General features: G+C 46.6%; 1 protein-coding gene across 6 annotated transcripts in view; it reads right to left on the bottom strand.

Moving 5' to 3' along the window:
- EVC2 (EvC ciliary complex subunit 2) overlaps positions 1-21,103 on the bottom strand; it is a 145,887-nt gene that overhangs the window by 48,087 nt on the left and 76,697 nt on the right. For all 6 annotated transcript variants that reach the window (XM_063619376.1, XM_055245654.2, XM_063619377.1 and 3 more), the window contains exons 11-15: positions 16,325-16,564; positions 13,083-13,258; positions 10,313-10,472; positions 6,788-7,242; positions 2,741-2,945 (exon numbers count right to left, since the gene is read on the bottom strand). In XM_063619376.1, coding sequence (XP_063475446.1) covers positions 2,741-2,945; positions 6,788-7,242; positions 10,313-10,472; positions 13,083-13,258; positions 16,325-16,564 — 1,236 coding nt within the window. The remainder of the gene's footprint in view (positions 1-2,740; positions 2,946-6,787; positions 7,243-10,312; positions 10,473-13,082; positions 13,259-16,324; positions 16,565-21,103) is intronic.

The raw sequence follows: 21,103 nt of genomic DNA, 5'->3' as shown, positions 1-21,103 counted from the left end.
TAATCTGGTGGGCTCCTCCCACCAAAGGGAGCAGAGGGAGCCTGGTGGGCAGAACCTCAGCTCTGCAGTCAGACAGCAGACCTAAGCCGTGTCCACCTCCTCACTAGCCACGGGACCTCAGACCTGTCAGCCTCTCTGAGAAGGGGACGCGATGAATGAGGTCCTTGTTCTTGCAATGCTTCCATGACAGTGGAGAAAACAGTCTGAAAACATGGAAACTAAATAAGGACACTAGGAGCAGAACCACGTTGGCGGACGGGACCTGGAAGCCCGTGGTGTAGACTGGGGCTGGGAGTGGATAGCCCTAGAGAGGGCCAGGCAGGGAGCCCATCGGGCACATCTCTGCCCATCTCCCAGGCATGATGTCAAGCCGGTAGCCTGAAACTGGCCTTGGGAGGAGGATTTACACCATGGAAATGGGCGAATGCTACAAGGCAGAATTCCCTTCCCCAACTTCCCTCTCCTCTGAGAGCTTTCCCAGCACAGGGCTGGTCAGGGCCCAGGCCACAGGGAGCCTTGAGGCCATGTTGGAACTTGGATCCCAGCTCAGAGGGCCGCAGAAAGGGCTGAAGGAAGAGGGTGGTGAATCTGACTTGCACATCTCTTTAGAGTTCGCAAGTAGCTTTGAAACTCATGTCCGTGAGTGGTCTGGGAGCCCTGGGGGCCCAGCAGATGAGGTCGAACAGTAGACACTACCTGTTTTGCGGGCCTAGATCAAAGAGAAGTGTGCAGGGAAGAAACGCAGGGGTTCCCTGGCGGTGACACAACAGGTGGGTAAGAACGGCCAAGTGATAGGGAATGCACTAAGCATCCACTAACATTGCTCCACCTGGCCCCATATACCCTCATTACACCCATTTTACAGACGAAAACATGAGGACTAAAACAACAACTTTATCCCCAGGCCTTGGTGCTTAGGAAACTGAGAGCAGGCTCTCCCACCACCTTCTCTGCCGCTATCTTGGGACTGAGCAAGTGAAGGGAGCTGAGGCTCCATCCGTGCAAAAGCATGACCGTGCTGGCCCAGCCTTCCCGCTAGAGAATGTGGAGCGAGCACCTTCATGACAGGGAAGATGACATCTGTCTCCTCTGAGGCAGTGGCCACAGCCATTTCCATCTGAAAACCAAGCACCTTGGGCAACTTTGAAGGCAGAAACTTCATTCCTGCCGGGACTCACCAGCTTCAAGGTAGGGGAACCAGCGGCTCATGGACTCCCTCCCCTCGCTTCAGTGAAGTGAAAATTATTTTCCCCCGTTGTTCAAAAATATTTAAAATTTTTGATAATTTACTCCTTACTCTTATTCTGTATCTCCCACATCCTTGTAAGAACAGAAGTAGGAAAAAAAAAACAGTACTTAAAAAAAAAATTAAAAGAATGTCAAAGATTCCAAGTTGTTTCTGCATCCACTGGTTTATATTCAGAAATAATATGTCTGAGTTTTTTTTATTTCTCTGAAGGAAAAGAAGTGAATTTAAAGTCAGGAAACACCAGCTCCAAGCCCAGTTCTCTATCTCCCATAGGGCCACTCACTTTTCCTCTGCTGGGCTGTTTTCTCATCTGTAAAATGAGACACCATATTGACCTCTTAGCATTGCTGTGAACTTCAGGTGAGATCATGTAAGCTTCAGTGATTTTCATATGTTTTCAGTCTCAACTATTATTACTTTAAGAGAAGCCCCGATGTTTTGTACACATCTGGTGCTTGGCTGGTGGGATGTTTAAGCCAACAAAATTTACTGCGCACCTACTATGCACTTAGCACCCTTGAGTGGTGAATGGGCCGCAGAGCTTACTTTTAGTGGAAACCCAGAAAAACGGGAAGTCAAGGAACCAGCACATTTCAGATAATGATAAATAAAATCATGAAACCCAGCATGTGATAAAGTATGCCTAGCGAGAGGGTAATTTTAGACAGGTGCTCAGGGAAGGCTTCTTGGTGGAAGTGGCATTTGAGCTGAGACCTCAACGGCCTACAAAGCATATACGTGGCAGAGAAAACAGAAGTTCGAAGGCCTTATGTTGGGAGCCCCAGAAGCAGAGCCCGAGGCAGGGATTAGGTGCACGTGGTTTCCTGAAGGAGTTCTCTTTAGGATCAACCTGTTGGGGAACAAGGGAACAGGACAGGAAAGGGAAGAGCCAAGCAAGGCTGTGGTCTCAGGTAAAGTTGAGCCTAAACTGGTCCCTGGGGGCTTTGGAGCAAAAACTGCACCAAAGAACTGTCTGCCCTCAGGCACATAATAGCTGCTCATTAAAAGGCAGCTGCCAGTCATCATCCTTTAAGACCCTGTGCAAAAGCCCCTTTCCCCCACCCACCTGAGCTGAGTTGAGCAACCCTCCTCTATGCCATATAGAAAGGCCTTTTGTACCCAGAGTCAGTCATTAGCTGTGGCTGGAGGAGGGGGCAGGAGAGACAGAGTAATATCTCAGGCCAGGCAGCTTCCATCAGGAGAAGATTGTGGCTGAGCGAGGCTGACACTTATGGCTGCTGGTGGATGGTGCAACAGCCCAGGCGTCAGGATCAGGGCATAGCACCAGCAGTGTCCACTATAGACTTTAAAGTTGGGACAGCCCTGGAGATTCCTGGAATAGCTGGACACCAATGCGGCCAGAGAGGAGAGGACGGGGGAGCATGAGGTGAGATGGGCTCAGGGTGGTGGAGAGGCCACACCCTCTAGGGCCAGCAGCTGGGAGATGGCCCTGCTTCTGTAATCAAGAGGCCACTGACAGGTCCATCCTACCTGCAGCTCAGGGGCAGCCAGGGCCTGGTCCAGCTTCATGAACTCTGCTTCTCGCCACGCAGTCTGAAATTGCTGCAGCAGAACTCGGGCCCGGATTTTGGGGAGGGCCAAGCTCCTGTCCATCTGAGCAAAGCAGCCATGGACCTCCTGCTTCATCCTGAGCAGCTCCTCTTCAGACAGGGAGAAGACTGAGGAGCAGAGCTTCCTGGGAGGAAGAATAGAGACACGCTCTTACACAGAGAAAGCCTGGGGGCTGGGCTGGGGTGATGAAGCCAGAGATGCAAAGCTCATTCCTCAAATCCATGTCTGCAGAAACAGCACTGGCTCCTTAATCATGCATTCCTGCCACACGCATTCCTTGAGCACCTAATGCATGTCGTGCTGCATAGGACATTGTATTGGAGCTAAGAATGAGAGCTGAATGAGGCCAGGCTGTGAGGGGGTCTTTGAGGAGGCAACAGGCCTTCCAGTGCCCACGACCTTGCAATTAACCTGGTCTCACTTCAGAAACAGACCTGTAAACAAAGTGCTGTCTGTGGAGCCTGGCCAGCAGCATTCTCTATGTAGGACCAATGGACAGAGGAGAGACGCACAATACTCAGCTCAGGGAGGTCAGGGAAATGAAAGTCCCTTATGATTGGTTCCGAAGGGTAATGACTGACAGCTATCATTCAGTGAAAACCGATTCCATGCTGGGAGCCATGCTGAGTGACTTAGTGTTATGGGTTGAATTGTGGCTCCCAAAAAGATATATTCAAGTCCTAACCTGGGACCTGTGAATGTTGGTTTATTTGTAAATAGGGTATTTACAAATGTAATTAAGAAGTGAGCTAAGATGAGGCCATACTGGAGCACAGTGGGCCCTTAATGCAATATAACTGGTGTCCTTATAAGAAAAGAGACAAACACACAGGGAGGCCATCTGACATGCGGGCAGAGATTGGGGTGAGACATCTACAAGCCAATGAGCGCCAAGGATTGCCAGCAACACCAGCAGCTAAGAAAAGGTATGGAACAGATTCTCCCCTGCTGCCTTCAGAGGGAGCACAGATCTGCCAATGCCTTGATCTTGGACTTCCAGCCTTCAGAACAGCGGGAGAATATATTTCCGTTGTTTTAAGCCGCCCGGTTTGTGGTACTGTTATGTTACTGCTAAGAAACAAATGCAATGACATCATTGCTGTTCCTTACACCAAATTACAGACAAGGAAATGGATGAACAGTCCCTCTTCCTTTCCAGCAAGGCCCACAGCCCACTCTAATGGAGAGAATGGCCACACAACTGCTTTCTCAGCCTCAAGGGGGCTGGTTCTGGCCCACGAGATGTAAGAGGAAATCTGCTCAGAAAGTCTGGACAGAATTATTCATTGAACAAAGATTCTCTGTAGATTTGTTTGAATGTTCTGGTTATGTTCTGCCAACGCAGCCAGCATTGACGGACGCTTTAAAATTCAGAATTATCTGCAGAACACCCAATGTGGTTGGCCAGAGTCAGCTTTACCATACCCAAATCTCAACGTGGGAATGTGGCTCTACAAGAAAGGTCTCTCGTGGAAAGAGAATGAGACCTTCAGAGACCACGCGAGCCCTCTGCTGACAACAGTCTGAGGCCTGACCCCATGTCATGTGACACCCGTCTTGGGTTCCTCACTTCATGGGGCCCAACGATTTTTAAAGCAACCTTTGGAAACTGCAGCAGCCCCCTTGCACCTTCCCTTGTGCAAAGCCTTTGCCCCGCTGTCTGCTGATTATGCCAAACCCAAAGTGAAAGCAACTCTGAGATGACTCTCAGTCATTATTCCTGCCACTTTCAAACCAGATCGGCCCTGAGCACTCTTGTCTTAATCCTCTGTTACGTAGTGCCAAGAGAATACAGAAATACAGGGGCGAGATCTTTGCCCTGAAGGAGTTTGAAATCAAGACAGGAACTTCGGAAAGAAGGCTCAAAGACACACTTTCTCTTGCAAAGATATTCCTCATTATTTCCTACTTTAGCCAACCAGTTTTACAGCAACCCCATCTTGGTTGAAATTGGAAAGCTTCTAAAAATGTGTTTCAAATCTATTGTGCAAAGCCACTTTTGTATAATGCCTCGGAAATAAAGGCTGCAACCTTTTAGAATCTTAAATAAGCAAAGTATATAAGCAGACTCACATTGCGTGCATTGTGAGTTGATCCTCTTTAACCCTTGGAAAAATCACACGCTTTTCTGACAGCCAAGTGAGAGTTCTCTTTTTCCCATTAAATGGCTAAATCAGCAGTGGCTTTAGTAACACTCCCTGCAAAATGAATCCAAATGAACTTGAAGAAAATGACCAGCTGGTAATAGGAATGCCAAAGTGAATTCACTTGCTGCGAAGAGTCCAAAGCAAGTTTCAACATGAGAAGAGAATTTTCTGGAATGTAGGCTAAGCTGAATAAATACTGTTGAGGGCAATTCATGGGAATAGGAAATGGCATTTAAGGATCTGATTTTTATGGACTAAGAGAAGATAGAATCTTGTTTTCTTTGTCAAGAAAGCTAAAGCTAACAAGGATTAAAAAATAAATGAGGCCAGAATCACAAAAGAGAGAGATGGGAAAGGGCCAAATGTCACTCAACGCAAACCGAGATAGTATCAATCTTTGCAAACACGTGGGGACCTATTTTCCTGGTAGCAAGGTCAGACCCCGGGGATGCAAACTGTATAGGAAAGGAAAGGACATTAAATGGTGGAGGCCAGCAAGATTCTAGGAGATAACTTCTACAAGGGAGGAGGGAAATTGCAGACAGATCCTATGTCCACTAAAGCGTCCAAGATGAGCCCAGGCTCTTACATAAACATTGTCTTCACATTTAAACTACTTGATAGTGTCACATACTGCCAAAAGCACCTTAAATGATTTGATTCAGTTTTTGTCGTCTTCATTTTACAAGTGGGAAAGCTGAGGCCCAGAGAGGTTAAACAAGTTGCACAAACATAAGTGGTGGTCCTGGGTCTTTTGGTCTACATTGCCCATGTCTCATTCTACACTGGCTAGGTTAGAGGCCCCTCCAGTTTCCAGTCTGTTGCCAGCCCCAAACAACCACCAAAAGCTCTGTTGGTCTCTATTACAGCACAAAAGGCTCCCTTCCTGGGCCAGGCCAAATCCCAGCGTGCACAAAGAGCTGGCAAATGTTTCCGGGAAGTAAAGGACTGTGGGCACTGGCCCCTCTGGAATATGACTCCCAACTTGTCTTGTTTCCACCACTCTCTCATGTCTTTAAAAAATTATTTGTGAAATTTATCTTGGGGGGCTAAGCGGGAGGATCGCCTAAGCCCAGGAGTTTGAGACCAGCCTGGGCAACAGGGTGAGACCCCGTCTCTACAAAAAATAAGCTAGATATTAAAAATAAACGTATCCATTATTTTCTAGTTACTGCAGCAGGAGTGTTAGGTGTGGTCCACTGCATCCCACTCAAAAGTGGAAGTCATTACATGGCTCTTGAATTAATAATAAAGATACATAGCCCGAGGGACCAGGGATGAAGGGGCCAGGTGAAAAGATGATGCAGTGTGGTGGAAGAACTAACACGCAGGTCAAGATCATGAGCAGCCTTGACGCCTGGTGAAACTAGCAGGGCCTGGAATGGCCTAACCGCAAACTCCCCTTCCCCCTCTGCGCCTGTGGATCATGTCCCCTCCCCAGGTCCCCCCAGGGAACACTTCTTATTAAGGGAACCAGCACATTCCCATTTATCCCTGAGTAGCTCCCTGGAGTTATTCAGCCCAGGGAATTATTCAGACAAGTCAACCACATTTTCCCCTGGAAGCCAGGAGCCACCCATCCTCGTTACTACAAACCCTGTGGGCCTGGTTCTGCACTCTGCTCAATCCTTGTAGGGTCCTGCATGACACTCGAGGTCCTCCCCGCGGGGCGTGAGTTTATATGACTAATTAACGCTGGTAATCTCATCTGTCTGGGGCCAGGTGTCTGATGCTTGGCCATCCCCACAACCACAGGGCAGGAATCTCCCCAGCATCAACGGGGTGGGGAGGGGTGATTAGGACCTGCAGGGGCACTCACATGAAGATCAGGTGCTCCCAGCGTCTCAGCTCCGCCTGCTCCTCCGTTGCGGCCTCAGGAGCATCATCCTTCAGTCTCTGCCTCACACTCTGGACACCCTCCTGGTCCCTGTCCCTCTCCTCTCCCTCCAGCTGCTCAGCCCGCGCAGCCATCTCCTTGCCGTGCTCCTCCAGGATCTGCTGCAGGAAGAGCCAGGGCACGCTGCGCTTGAGCAGCTCCTGGGTCATGGCTGAGTTCTGCAGGCGCCGCAGCTCGTCGGTGGCCTTCTCAAACAGCGAGAGGGTTAGGGTCCTGAGATCGTCCAGGGCGGCCTGGTCCAGACGCTCCTGCAGCTCCTCCAGGGCGGCGCCGTGCTCCTCCATCAGGCTCCTCCACTGGCGCAGGTACTGGCCGGCATCCTCAACCGCTTGGAAGGTCTCGCCGATGGAAAGCTGCTCCCTGCGCTGCTCCCTGTGCTGGAGTTTCAGAAAAGAAAATTACGTGGGGGTGGGGCTTGGCGGGTACAGCCCTTTGGCTGAAACACTTTATTACAGGAGGCACGGAATGTTTATAGACTTTTCCCCAACAATCTCACATTTGGAAAGTTATTCTGTTTTTTTTTTTTTTGAGATGGAATCTAGCTGTGTCGCCCAGGCTGGAGTGCAGTGGTGCGATCTTGGCTCACTGCAACCCCCACCTCCTGGGTTCAAGCGATTCTTGTGCCTCAAACACCCAAGTAGTTGCAATTACGAGCACGTACACCATGATGCCAGGCTAATTTTTTTTTTTAATTTTTTTTTTTTTTTTTTGAGATGGAGTCTTGCTCTGTCCCCCAGGCTGGAGTGCAGTGGCGCAATCTCGGCTCACTGCAAGCTCTGCCTCCCGGGTTCACGCCATTCTCCTGCCTCAGCCTCCCGAGTAGCTGGGACTACAGGCGCCCGCCAACACGCCCGGTTAATTTTTTTTTGTATTTTTACTACAGACGGGGTTTCATCGTGTTAGCCAGGATGGTCTCGATCTTCTGACCTCGTGATCCGCCCGCCTCGGCCTCCCAAAGTGCTGGGATTACAGGCTTGAGCCACCGCGCCCGGCCGGCTAATTTTTTTTAAATTTATTTTTTTAAATTTATTTGTATTTATTTATTTATTTTTGATACAGGGTCTCCTTCTGTCACCCAGGCTGGAGTGCAGTGGCACTATTGTGGCTCACTGCAACCTCCGCCTCCCAGGTTCAAGTGATTCTACTGCCTCAGCCTCCCCAGTAGCTGGGATTACAGGTGTGTACCACCACACCCAGCTAATTTTTGTATTTTTTGTAGAGCTGGGGTTTCACCATGTTGGCCGAGCTCCTCTTGAACTCCTGACCTCGAGTGATCTACCCACGTCAGCCTCCTAAAGTGCTGGGATTACAGCTGTGAATCACTGCACCAGGTCTAGAAAGTTACTGTTAAAAAAAAAAAAAAAAAAAACAGTAGAATCCTTATGTGTTCACCATTCATCGAACATGTATTTGTCGAGTAGGTAAAGTACAGGAGACAGACTGCCTAGGTTCCAGTCCTGGCTCCCCCATTCACAAGCTGAGTGACCCAAAGCAGGTATTTTACCCTCTCTGTGCCTCCATTTCTCTATCTGTAAAATGGGGATAATAATAGGACCTCCCTTTCAGAATAGTTGTGAGGATTATGTGAGTTACTTAATACACATACAGCTCTTAGAAAAGTGCCTGACATAGAGTAATTTACGCCAATAAATATCTGTTAGTGTTATTACTATGTGCTAGGCACACAGGATCTGCAAGTTGTAATATTATAAAGGGGGAACCAAAAAGCTAAGATCATTGAGAGACAACTTAAATGAGGTCAGTGAAGTTTTTAAGGAAGAAGATCTAAGTGAGATCTAAGAAAGGAGGTCTCATCTGAATCAGGTTAAGAAATGGGGAAAGAACCTTCCTGGGAGAAAGAACAGTTGGTGCAAAGGCCCCATGATGGGAAAAAAAAATGAGATGTATAAAGATGTCCATTATGGTGTTATTTATAACAGTGGGTCCACAGATAGTCTTGGTTCTATTTTGAGAGGACAGAAGATGCTCTTCCAAAGTAAGAACTCAATGAATGTTAGCACCAACCATTATCATTAGTCACTCAAGCCAGCACTCCTATTCCCTTGCCCATGCAGACATTACTAGTCTACCATAACCCATGTTCATGGGTCCTGGTGACCAGAGAGTGTCAATTCATTCATTCTACAAATACGTACTGAGCACCTACCAGGTGTCAGGCAGTGTTCTCAACAGTGGGGATGCAACATAAGTTTTTGCCTTCGTGGAGCTACATCCTAATTCTGGGCCACTTGTAATGTTTATCAAAAGTAGCTGCAAGAAATAATATTCACAGAAGACTTCCAGAATCTCCTATAAGATGTGGAGTCCATCCTTCTTTCTAGACACTTACCTTGGATCAGGCAAGACAGTAGGGAAATGGAGCCCTGGGCCCCACTGTTTTAATCCCTTAACCAGTGGCTCAGAGATTAATGGTGTGATGCCCAAAGATGGCAAAGATGGGGTATGCATCAGTGATCAAGGTCAGAATCATGGCTTTCTGTTGGGTCCCAAACTTGGTAATAAAGAGCAGAGTTTCTATTGATCAAATTTGAAAGTTATTCTTCATCCCCTCCCTGCAAATGGTGTCAACCAACTACTTGGTTGTCACCCTGCATGTCCCATACATTCCCTGAATCTGTCCTTATCCCCTGTACTCAGGGCTCTGTGTCAGTTTAGGCCCTCATCCGCTCACACCTGGCCAAGAACCAGAGCCTCCCATGGGGTTTGTATTCCCAGGTTCCTCAACTCCATCTGACATGGTGCTCACCTCAGCTTCCTAAATCACAGATCTGATGTCTCTCTCACCTCCTGAAGACCCTTCAACATTCCCCACTATCCTTGGATGGAAGGTAACCCCTTAGCCCAGCACATCATGCCCTGATTGACTTGCTGCTGCATTCCCTTCCAGGCCCTACCCTCGTCCCTCTGCACACTCCAGCCTCATCATATTCTTAGAGTCCCCAAATACATGCCACTCATGCCACTTACTATTTGACCTTGACCACAACACACACACACACACACACACACACACACACACAAACCCAGTGGTATCTCCCTCATAGGGTTAATATAGAGATTAAACAAGATATCTTACATAACACGCTTAGCACAGTGCTCATTAAGCACCCAATAAATGTTAGCACCTACCATCATCATTAGTCACTCAAACCAGCATTCCTAATTCCCTTGCCCATGCAGATATTACTAGTCTACCATGACCCTCTGCTGTGCTTGGGCTGGATAAGAATTGTAGCATCCTGCTGAACACTGCATTCCAAAAAGTCGCTACCAATCAACAGTAGATGGGACATCATGGTGTCTGCCCAGCTGCCCTTCTGATCCTAGTGCACCAATGGCAATGTCTGGCACAGTAGCTGGCACTTGATAGGTATTAGAAAGTGCTTATGCAAAAAATAAATATAAATAGCATCGTGCCTTATATACCTTTTGTAGCAACTCTCGTCTTCTCTTAGTTATTAATTTTTGGTGGAGCTTTTTCTTTTCCTGCTTTAAGTCATTGTCCATCTTCTGCTTGATTGAAAAGACTTCTGTCTGAGCCCGCTCCAATAGCATTTCCATCTGGTCTTCATCCAGGTACCCCGCTCTAGATGGAAAGGATGTAAAGTTAGGAATGTGGTCTCCAAACTCACCTGTAGCTTAACTGCTATTGTGCCTGAACACTCAACTCCATATTGGTTTTGTTTGAATCAGAAAATCTTTACTCTCCAGAAGAATTACGAGAATGGGCAGCTAAGACATTACTAAAGTACTAGCAGAGTAAGGGCAGAGAAAGCTCAACACAAGAGAGACATCATTAGAGTGGAAGTTGGCAAGAGTTCTGGGAGAAAGCAACATTTGAGAGGACCACTCTGGTGCAGACAGAAGTTTCCAAAGGGAGATGGTGGATTAAAAATCCTGGTGTCAAGAACAGCACAAACAAAGTCAAAGAGGCAAAAGCAGGGAATACTCTGTGTGACGGTTAATTTTACGGACCAACTTGACTGGCCCAGATGAAATGTTCTTTTTTTTTTTTTTTTTTGAGATGGAGTCTAGCTCTGTCGCCCAGGCTGGAGTGCAGTGGTGCCACCTCGGCTCACTGAAACCTCTGCCCCTCCAGGTTTAAGCGATTCTCTGCCTCAGCCTCCGGAGTAGTTGGGATTACAGGCGCATGCCACCACGCCCAGCTAATTTTTTTGAATTTTTAGTAGAGATGGGGTTTCACCATCTTAGCCAGGCTGGTCTTGAACTCCTGACCTCGTGATCCACCCGCCTCAGCCTCCCAAAGCGCTGGGATTACAGGCGTGAGCTACTGCGCCTGGCCAAAACATTCTTTTTGGGTGTGCCTGTGAGGGTGTTTCCAGTGGAGATCAGCATTTGAATCAGTGGACTCAGTAAAGCAGATGGCCCTCCCCAGCATGAGCAGGCATCATCCAATATGCTGAGGTCCTGAATAGAACACAGAGGCAGAGGAAAGAGGAATTTGTCCCTTTTTTTTCTGCCTTATAGCTTACAGTGGGACCTCTCATCTCATCTTTTCCTGCCCTTGGACTGGGACTTACACCATCAGCTCCCTCTGGTTCTCAGGCCTTCAGATTTGGACTGAATTATACCATTGGCTTTCCTGGGTCTCCAGCTTGCAGGCAGCAGATGATGGGATTTCTCAACTTCCATAATCGCTTGAGCTAGTTCCTATTTACATAGGAAGCTATTTGTATGGCAAGCTGGAAACAGCAGATGATGCTGTCCATATGTTTATATATCCTGTTGGTTCTGTCTCCCTGGAGTACCCTGACAAGTACACTCTGCTACCAGCATTACCACTATCATTCCTAGACTGCCTGCATCCCTGGGCTGAGTCCCCAGCTTGGCCCAGGGAAGACTCTGAAAGGAGGTTCCTTGAAGGAATGAACAGGTGAAGGAATCAGTAGTAGATACACGCTTTAGAAATATAATTACGTCTTTTAAAATAGAATTTGAAAAGAAGAGATGAAGCATCTTTCCCTGGTGACTGCTCACAACCAGCTGGTGGGCCCTTCAGTTCAAGGCAAAGAACTGTTTCTTTCACTTGAGTGCAAATTAAAATCAGGAATGCCAAGTAAATTGCAGTGATAAATTCATTAGCATCTTTAGGTGGGGAGTGTTTGCATAATTTGCACCTTGCCGAATCCTCACTAAACAGAGCAGGAGAGGGTCAAAGTCCCAATAAGGTTACCTAAGTAGCAGAACCACAGTAAAACAACAGATTATCATAAGAAAGCTGCTTTACAGTCATGTCCCTATTCATTTCAGAGCTTCTTGTAACCTAAAAGAATAAATTTTGTTCTTTACAATTAAGTCACCTCAAAGAATGGGTGAGAAGGAATGCTGGAGAGAGGCAAAGGATGGCACTTAGAACTCTGTGACACCACCATACACCTGACCACAGGATCCCAGGTGCTGCTCATTTGGAATCCGAGACAAGCATCTCCATATTTATACTTCGTGTCAAAGGTGAATGCGAGAGCCGGCAGTGTGCTAGATCTTAAAGAGAAGTGGGCTCTTCCATCACATGGTCCATGTGAGCCTCATCACTGATTTCTCCAGAATATGTTGTTGGAATTCTGCCTGAAAATAATCCGGGGTGGGGAAGTGTAGCTACATCAAAATTGGCCATGAGTGGGACTCATTATACAGTTGTCTAGACTATTGCATATGGTTTCAAAATTATGTAACACAAAGGATTTTCATAAGATAATTCCTTAGAAATGATAAGTGAGGAGCAGTCAGCACATACGCTGAATAAACAGAAGTAGTGGGTCTCCAGTGAGGAAGGTTTGTGTCAGGCAGTTCATTTGTGCCGTGGTGTGAATGTCACCTTCAAAACTTGAAATTTAATTGCCATTGTGACAGTATTAAGAGACGGGACCTTTACGAGATGATTAGGTCATGAGGGATCCACCCTCGTGAATGGATTAATGCCATTTCTGTGTTAGTTATCACAGGAGTTTGACCCCCTTTTTCTCTCTGCCTCACACATGCACTTCCTCCCACATGATGCCCTTCCACCATGTTATGATGAAGAAGGCCCTCACTAGATCTTGAACTTCCCAGCCTCTAGAACTGTGAATCAAATATATTTCTTCTATTTATAAATTACCCAGTCTGTGGTATTCTGTCATAGCAGCAGAAAACAGACTACGACAGTTTGCACTGTTGGGACAGTGTTGAGTGGTACCTCTCGTGCTTCTGAATGAGGTGAGTCAGCTGGGCTGCAGCGGTGCTCAGAAGGCCCTGCACACGGGTCTCTGATGACTGGAGGTTCTGGACCAGATACTCCCTGTGGCCAAATCTTTTACTTAGATGATATCTCTTACTAGCCTGGAAAAAGTCCATTAACTCTTCTACATTCTCCTGTCAATTAAAGAAAAATCAAGAAAATATGCCTAATTAAAATTTAGAGCATAATCTTTCTAGACATTTAAAATATTATTTTTCCTTTTATAAGAAAATACACAAGAAAAGAAACATGAGAATTAACACCTTTAACCTCCCTGCCTGTAACAGAGGCTTATGAGAAAATTACATACAAATAAGAAATGGGGGCTTTGAAAAGTGCATTCTAGACCCAGATGGTAAAGAGTTATCAGAACAACTTTACTGCCCTATGGAACATAAATTTCACTCATTCAGCCATTTATCCTTCACCCATGCACACACCCTTTCCACCTGTGGAGTTCCTACAAGTGCTGAGCACCAGCATGAGGTGCTGAAGTTCTGGGAGAAGTCAGCCATCAGCCCAACCCCAAGGAGCTCCCACCACCACAGAGGAGACAAGACCAGGATGGGCACAAAGAAAGCAAGAAGGTTTTTCCTCAGCCTACAAAGTGAACAAAACCCAGTCAAACACAGGAGAGTAACAACCTAGCTAATGCGTGGTGTGTTCTCTAGACCTCACACGGGGCCAAGACTGTTTCACGTCTCATCTAACTTAACCTAGGGAGACAGTACTGTTATTCCCATTTCACAGATGAGGAAACTGAGTCCACATCAGACAAATGGCTGAGCAGGGATTTGAACTCAGCAGTCTAATTCCAGGACCTATGCTCTAATATCATAATAGGCTGCTTCCAAAAATCCCACTTTAACCAGAGGCATAGTAATGAGACCAGGAACGTCAGTAGAACTACTCTATGGACTGGCCTGGTTGTCCTTTTTCCATCTGTGGAAATATCACCCATACAATGGATAACCAAAAGTGTCAACGCTTTGTTCAACAGGGAACACAGGACAGCATGGACGTTCTCCTTCCCACATAAGAGCTGTAACATCTCCACATCTCAACACTTGGGGATTAGCACCATCCAGTCACTGAAAAGCTGCATGGTCAGTCAGGTGTGGCTTCACACACAGTAGCATCTCCCTAAGAGCCACTGGCACCAGAATCCGTATAATAGGAAGGTTGCAGCAATGTTCCTGTCTCCACAGAGTGGGGCCCATGCGTGTTGACTGACGGGAGCCCATGTCGTAAGGAAATTCAGAATTGGTATCCTTAAATACTCTCACAGCTCTGGTCAAAAAAGCTTGTACGGCAGTACTGTTATCACCTGTGGAGTTACTTTTCGGCATAATATCATACACAATAGCATGCATTCTTTTTAACTTGAGTGCTCTGGCATTGAGAGTCAGCCACTGCTCATCATGAGAGTAAAATGACAACAAATCTGTGAATATCTAAGTAATGCCATGGTGTCTGAATACCAAGCTATGAATACGACAGAATTTGCGCTTTGTGTATGCTCACTGAGGATTTAGTGGGAAAAACCTAGATTAAATGGAGGGGGGAGCTCGTTCTCTTTCTGTCCTGGGTGCCTTCTGGGAGTGGGAGGCTTCTGACAATTACTTGGTCTCCTCCTGGGATGGCTCTGATGTCTCAGCCCTCACGCACTCAGCCTGGTGCTGGCTGCAGGTCCCCGGAGGATGGGCAGGGCCAGCCTTTGTCTTTGTAGTTGGGTGAATGCTGAGGACCCGCTCACAGACGCAGGGAAGGCCACCTGTGTCCACACCTCCTCTGGATGTTCCAGTTCATCTTTCGCCACTGTCTTAGCAATGGAGTAACAGAGGCTGGTCATGAGCCTTGATTCACCCTAGGTGGATGTGGCTCATTCTGCTATGGGTGGAATCTGTCCTTCTGGCACAAGTAGGGAATTTCAAAGTGGGAAAATTAACCAGAAAGCCAACTTTCTGGAATGATTTTCACTTATAAAGATAAAAATGAAATAGCAGTGTCCACCACATCGAAAAAGCACTGCTCAAGAACCACAGTGATGCACTCGTGACTGTGAACACATGACTGGACTGAGGAACAAATCAACCCCTGTGGGCCTGACTCTGCCAGATGCTGCTCCAAGGCCTCCAGCACCATCCAAAGGTACCCTTGCTGTTCTAGAAACAGAGGTTGGCTCATAACCTGGAAGAGGCAGCCTGTCTAAAGAATGACATTTGCATTTCTCAAACATCTTATTGACAGTCAAGATAGAAAATTCCATAAAGTAAAATAAGAGTCTGCTCACAATTACTCTTACCATCAGCTAGAGCAAGCTATCAGCACCCGCGATACTGCTGGGGCCAAACAACAAAGCACATTCTTGTAAAGCAGTGATGTCGCTCTGTGTGCCTGTGTGTGCACGCACTTGTGCATGTAAAATCCCTCACACAGGCCGCCTAAGAATTTCCACAGTGATGCTGACAGTTTCAGATAGACTATTTTCACTACCGCCTAAGAAATTATTCTGTTCGGCTAACAACATTCACACTCAAGCTGACATGCAAAAATACACAAATCCATCCAAGTATATCCAGGCACAGATACTAAACCCTACATATACATCAATACATGCACACATACATGCATGTATATATATATATTTTATTTGAGACAGGGTCTGGCTTTGTCACCCAGGCTGGAGCGCAGCGGTGCTATCATGGCTCACTGTAGCCTCAACCTCCTAGGCTCAAGCAATCCTCCCATCTTGGCCTCCTAAAGTGCTGGGAGCCACCAAGCCTGACCTATATTTACTTTCCACTGCTCTATACGTTAAACATATGTTATGCCAAGCACTAACTTTCCATGAGTCAGCTCATCAAATTTCCATCACACTCTTGTGAGTGTGGGAATTCTATCACACTTATATTATAGGTGAGGAAACTAAGGCTCAAAGAAGTGAGGTAACTTGCTCAAGTTCACACAGTAGACTGGTGGTGGAATTGCAATTCGAATCCAGGTCAGCCTGAGTTCAAGGCCTGTACTCCAAGCCTCATTTTCCCTGCTTACTGGAAACCCACACACCAAGAGATAGAAGAGAAAGCTCACTAGTGCACAGTACAAAGGAGAGGCAGGACCGAACTCCGAGAGAGGAGACATTTACTGAAACAATTCAGAAAAACTACTTTTCCATCACAGCCAGGCTGATTTATTACCTGTATTTTAGAATAATTTTGCAGCAGCGTTTTAGCTGCCTCTGGCTTCAATTCCCCTTTGAAAATAGCACTTTTTATCTGGGTAAAAAAGATACTGTGCAGTTCGTTTCTCTGGAAAACAGCCAGCTGTCTGTGAGCTTTGGCAAAGTCTTCTTCTTGTTGCAAAGCGAGAGACTTCCTCAAGTGCTCCTGTTCCAGGCCATGGAGGGTCCGCAGAAGGTTGTTGCACTCTACAGCAGACTGGAGAGAGGAGAGGGAGCGCGTGAGAAACTGACACACTGAACATGCACCTACATGTGCATGTAATGCAATGTGTACAGGCACATGTGCACACACAATTTGTACATGAACACACAGATGCATACACATATGCATTACAATATATACACACACGCACATGCAGTGTGTGCGTGCATATGTGTGCACAAGTACATGTGCACACACAGCATATACACACGCAGCAAAAACAATGCACACACACAGACACACACGCAGTCCCAAGCTGACAATAATGAGGTTACTAAGCCCTGGAATATGCTGTTCCAATCTGTCCTCCCCTGTTATCTAAATGCTTTCTAGAATAATCTCAGAGCAGAGTATTTACAGGGGTGGAAATCTGCAAATCAAACTGCTAGAAAATAGCCTGCAAAAAATGGAAATCTTTTTTTTTAAAAAAATGGAAATATCTTCACTATCAGTGGATCGTGCTGACAAAATTATTTCCCCTATCTTTCATTCTCAACTTTGCTGAAGAGAAAAATACCAGCAATCAGGCCCAAGTGCAGATCCTTTGGATAAAGAGAAGCAAAAGAGGTGTTAAGAAATGGCTGCTTGGATGCCTGCATAGTATGAGGTCCTGCGTGAGGAAAGAAACGAAGCTCCCCTCTACTGAGCTCCTGATCCATTTGCATACGGCCTCCCCCCAATTATCTCAGTAAGGAGCTGAGATATCAGAGGGAGCTGTTCTTCACTCCACATGGGTAGGCAGGATTCTAGAACGGCCCCCGATTCCCAGCCCCCAGTAGACATGCCACATAAATTCCCTCCCCTTGAGCATGGGAATGAATCTGATTAAGTCACTCCTGTGATTGGTTTACATTATATGGCAAAGTTAAGGGTGTCTTGATGATGTAATTAAGGTCACTAATCAGTTGACTTTGAATTAATCAAAAGGAAGACTCCTGGGTGGGCCTGACTCTTTAAAAGAAGCACTGGAGCCTTCCTAAAGAGAGAGACCCTCTCCTGCTGGCTTTGAAGAACCAAACAGCCATGCTGTAAACTGTCTCCGCAGAAGGGAAACTTCTGGGAGCTGAGGGCCTCAGTCTTGTACCCACAAAGAAGTGAATTCTGCAAACAGCTTGAATGAGCTTGGCCCAGGACCCTAAGCTCCAGAGGAGAATGCAGCCCAGCCAAGACCCTGATTGCCAGCCTGCAACATCCTGAGCACAGGTCACAGTGAAGCTGTGCCCAGACTCCTGACCATGGACACTGAGACAGTGTCACTAATGTGTGTGGTTGGTTAGGCAGGAATAGAAAACTGACACCCTCCATTTTATAAGAGAGGAAACACAAGCTTAGAGAAGGTAAGAGCTTTCCCAAATTCTCACCCATGCTCAGCTAGGGGAGGAAGCGTGTTGAAAGCAAGTGTTCAGGCTCCAAGCTCTGAAACCACTCCAGGCAGTGACAGTGGAGCTTGTTGGTGAAGCGAAGGCAGGGAAAGGCTTACGCGTGCAGGATGCGTGGGTACAGCCATCCCAAATGGCCAATAGAGGCCTGGCCTTGGGAAGCAGGCAGGTGTGGCATCATGCCATGGCTGGGCTGAGTAGAAGCCCAGGGAAGGCAGAAGGGGCTCCGGTGCAGAGGGCAAGGGCCAGAGCTCCTTCAGGCTAAAAAAGGTCGGAATGCTCTATCAGCCACCAGAATTCTCTAGTTTCAGTAAATAGCATCACCTGCTCCCCAATTTCCGAAGTCACAGACCTGCTCACCTCCACTTCCAATAACTCACAGAAGCTCACCAAGGTGATATGCTGATCTCTAGCTTTCTCTGTCTCTCCAGTCCCTTTTACTTATTGTTTGATTTGTTCAGAATCTGGGCCAGAAAGACAAGCATTATTTAGAGGCTTCCAAAGAGGTCCAAGGGCCAACAAGTGGCATCCCCTGCCCTGCGGCTGCTCACAGCAAAGCCTAGTGGATGACAACAGGGGCCAGGAGGCTAGAAGTCAAAGGCTTTTATGTGCATCCTCTGGGCAACTCTGTCAGGACCCGTGCCCATACTAATGGTTTGCCTTGCCCACCAAATAACAATTCAGTCTTTTTAAGAAGCTGATTTTATAACAAAGGATTAGATTCGACATAATGAGTCACTCTATTACAGAGAAATGGTATTCACAGCTGACTTGATCTAAATCAAAGGATGCAATTCACCAACAACCAGGAGGGTGGTCAGGACCCTGAGTCTGGGCACCGCAGGGGCATTCCACTACGAATGACTAGCTGGTGCCCAGTTATGTCGGTTCATCCATCAAAGTGACCTTCTTTTTTTGACAGTATAGAATTTGACAAGTCCCAAACTTCAATTTATTTTAATTAATAGAAATGAAATATGGGGTAATTTCCATTTAGCTTCTCACAGGCAAGATAAAAAGCAGACACACACACACAAATCCTAAAATAAAATTTTGGGGCTTTTTTTAGAATCATATCTCTGCCGAAGAATAAAGTATGAGGCAATGACGTATTTGTGCCATAGTGAAACACTCTCTAAAATACATGTGGACAGGACTCCCATGCCCACTCCAAAAGGGAGTTCAGAGCCTTGCAGATGTGAGTTCCACCCCTGACCTAGTTCAACCTCCTATGCCAGATATGAGAAAACTAAGCCCTAAAGCACACCCCTGGGCCTGCCAAACAGGGGAGGTCATGTTTGCAAATGAGTGAGGCTGCCTGGTGTGACAGGCACTAGGAAGTATTGGGGACTGGGGCAAAGTGCAAAGAGCACGCCCTGCCTGTAGGAGCGGCCTCCATCCCGTCCACCAAAGGGCTCTGCAGGAATATGGACTCAACACAGCTCAGTCTTCTCATCCTTTAGCTGGAAATCTGGGTTTTCTTACATAAAAGTTTATATTTTAAATATTGTCAACAAATGTGTTTTTTTTTTTATTATTTTTGAGACAGAGTCTCACTCTTTCGCCCAGGCTGGAGTGAAGTGCTGTGATCTTGGTTCACTGCAACCTCTACCCTCTGGGTTCAAGTGATTCTCCTGGCTCAGCCTCCCGAGCGGCTGGGATTACAGGTGTCCACGACCATGCCCAGCTCATTTTTGTATTTTTAGTAGAGGCGGGATTTCACCATGTTGGCCAGGCTGGTCTCAAGCACCTGACCTCAGGAGATCCACCTGCCTCAGCCTCCCAAAGTGTTGGGATTACCACACCTGGCCACAAATGTGCATTATAAAGGAATGTGAAAGTAATGATTACTCACCCCTAACCCGCTATTGAACTTCTCAATAAAAAAGACTTCAGGGAGATAAGGCACATGTATCCTATGGCTTCCAACACCTAGAAAAGCAAGTGTCCCCTGGAGGGAGTGTCCCATGGAGGGAGTGGGGGGCATAAACCTTAAGGGAGGATACAGAAGTTCCACTGTGAGAAGCACAGGCCTGCATCAGGCTAGCTGGAGCAGCTACCGTGCATGTTGACTCTACAGCATCACAAAGTGAAATCCCGCTCAAAAGTGATGACTGTGCTGTCGTACTCCCCATACTCAGCAAGACAGGCAAACTGTAAAAATGTTTTATAAAAACAAATCCATCAGAAACGGTGAAAATGTCAGAATTCTTGTGCTGAGGACAAAGACTCACCCAGGGGTTAGAAAGCCTCAGGCAGCCCAGGGCAAGCTATCTGCTGGGCCTCCTTTTTAAGTGGCAGAAAAGCAGCAGAGAGCCTGGGTATAGAAGACGAACCCCAGAGGACGGACCCAGCTCTGAACTGGATGCAGGAAGCTGGGTTGCCAGTCACTTCCACTCCAGGCTTCGGTTTGCCCACCTTCAAGTAGAAAGAGTTCACATTCTGTGTTCTATGCCACGGGCATCTTTAAAAATTACATTCAGTTATGAATCATAGTAAACCCTTGTCCAAGGCTGACTCAGTGCCGAGCAATGGCTGAAGTACTACACGAGAATTAACTTACTTATTCTCACAACAGCCCTCTAAGGCCTCAGGCATCATGATTATTCCTGTCTTAAGGATGGGGAAAGGAGAGCCAGGGTGACTGGGTAACGTGCCTACTGGAGGAAAAGAACGAGGAAATAAACCCCAGCAACCTGCCTTCTGTGCCTATATCCCCCAATACTCTCCCTAGGGCTTCTCAATGGAGAAATGCGCTGAGAACTATAAGGCATTATATATGCATTTAAATATTATAATATGAACAAATTTCAGCTCTACACTAATTACAGTCAGCTCTCTGTATCTGTGGGTTCTGCATCCATAGATATAACCACGTGCAGGTAAAAAATTTCTGTGTGTATTGAACATATACAGACTATCTTTTTTCTTGTTATTCCCTAAACAGCATTCCCTAAACTACTTTTTATGTGTTTATATAAACTATTTATAACTACGTAACATTTATATCGTATTAGGTATTACAAGTAATAGAGATGATTTAAAGTATACAGGAGCATTTGTGTAGGTTATGTGCAAATACGACACCATTTTATAACAGAGACTTGAGAATTTGTGGATTTTGGTATCCGTGGAGGTGGGATACCGGTGGGGA

This window comes from Symphalangus syndactylus, chromosome 16, assembly GCF_028878055.3.
Source record: "Symphalangus syndactylus isolate Jambi chromosome 16, NHGRI_mSymSyn1-v2.1_pri, whole genome shotgun sequence".
Taxonomy (NCBI): Eukaryota; Metazoa; Chordata; class Mammalia; order Primates; family Hylobatidae; genus Symphalangus; species Symphalangus syndactylus.
This window is presented reverse-complemented; position numbering and strand designations above follow the sequence as displayed.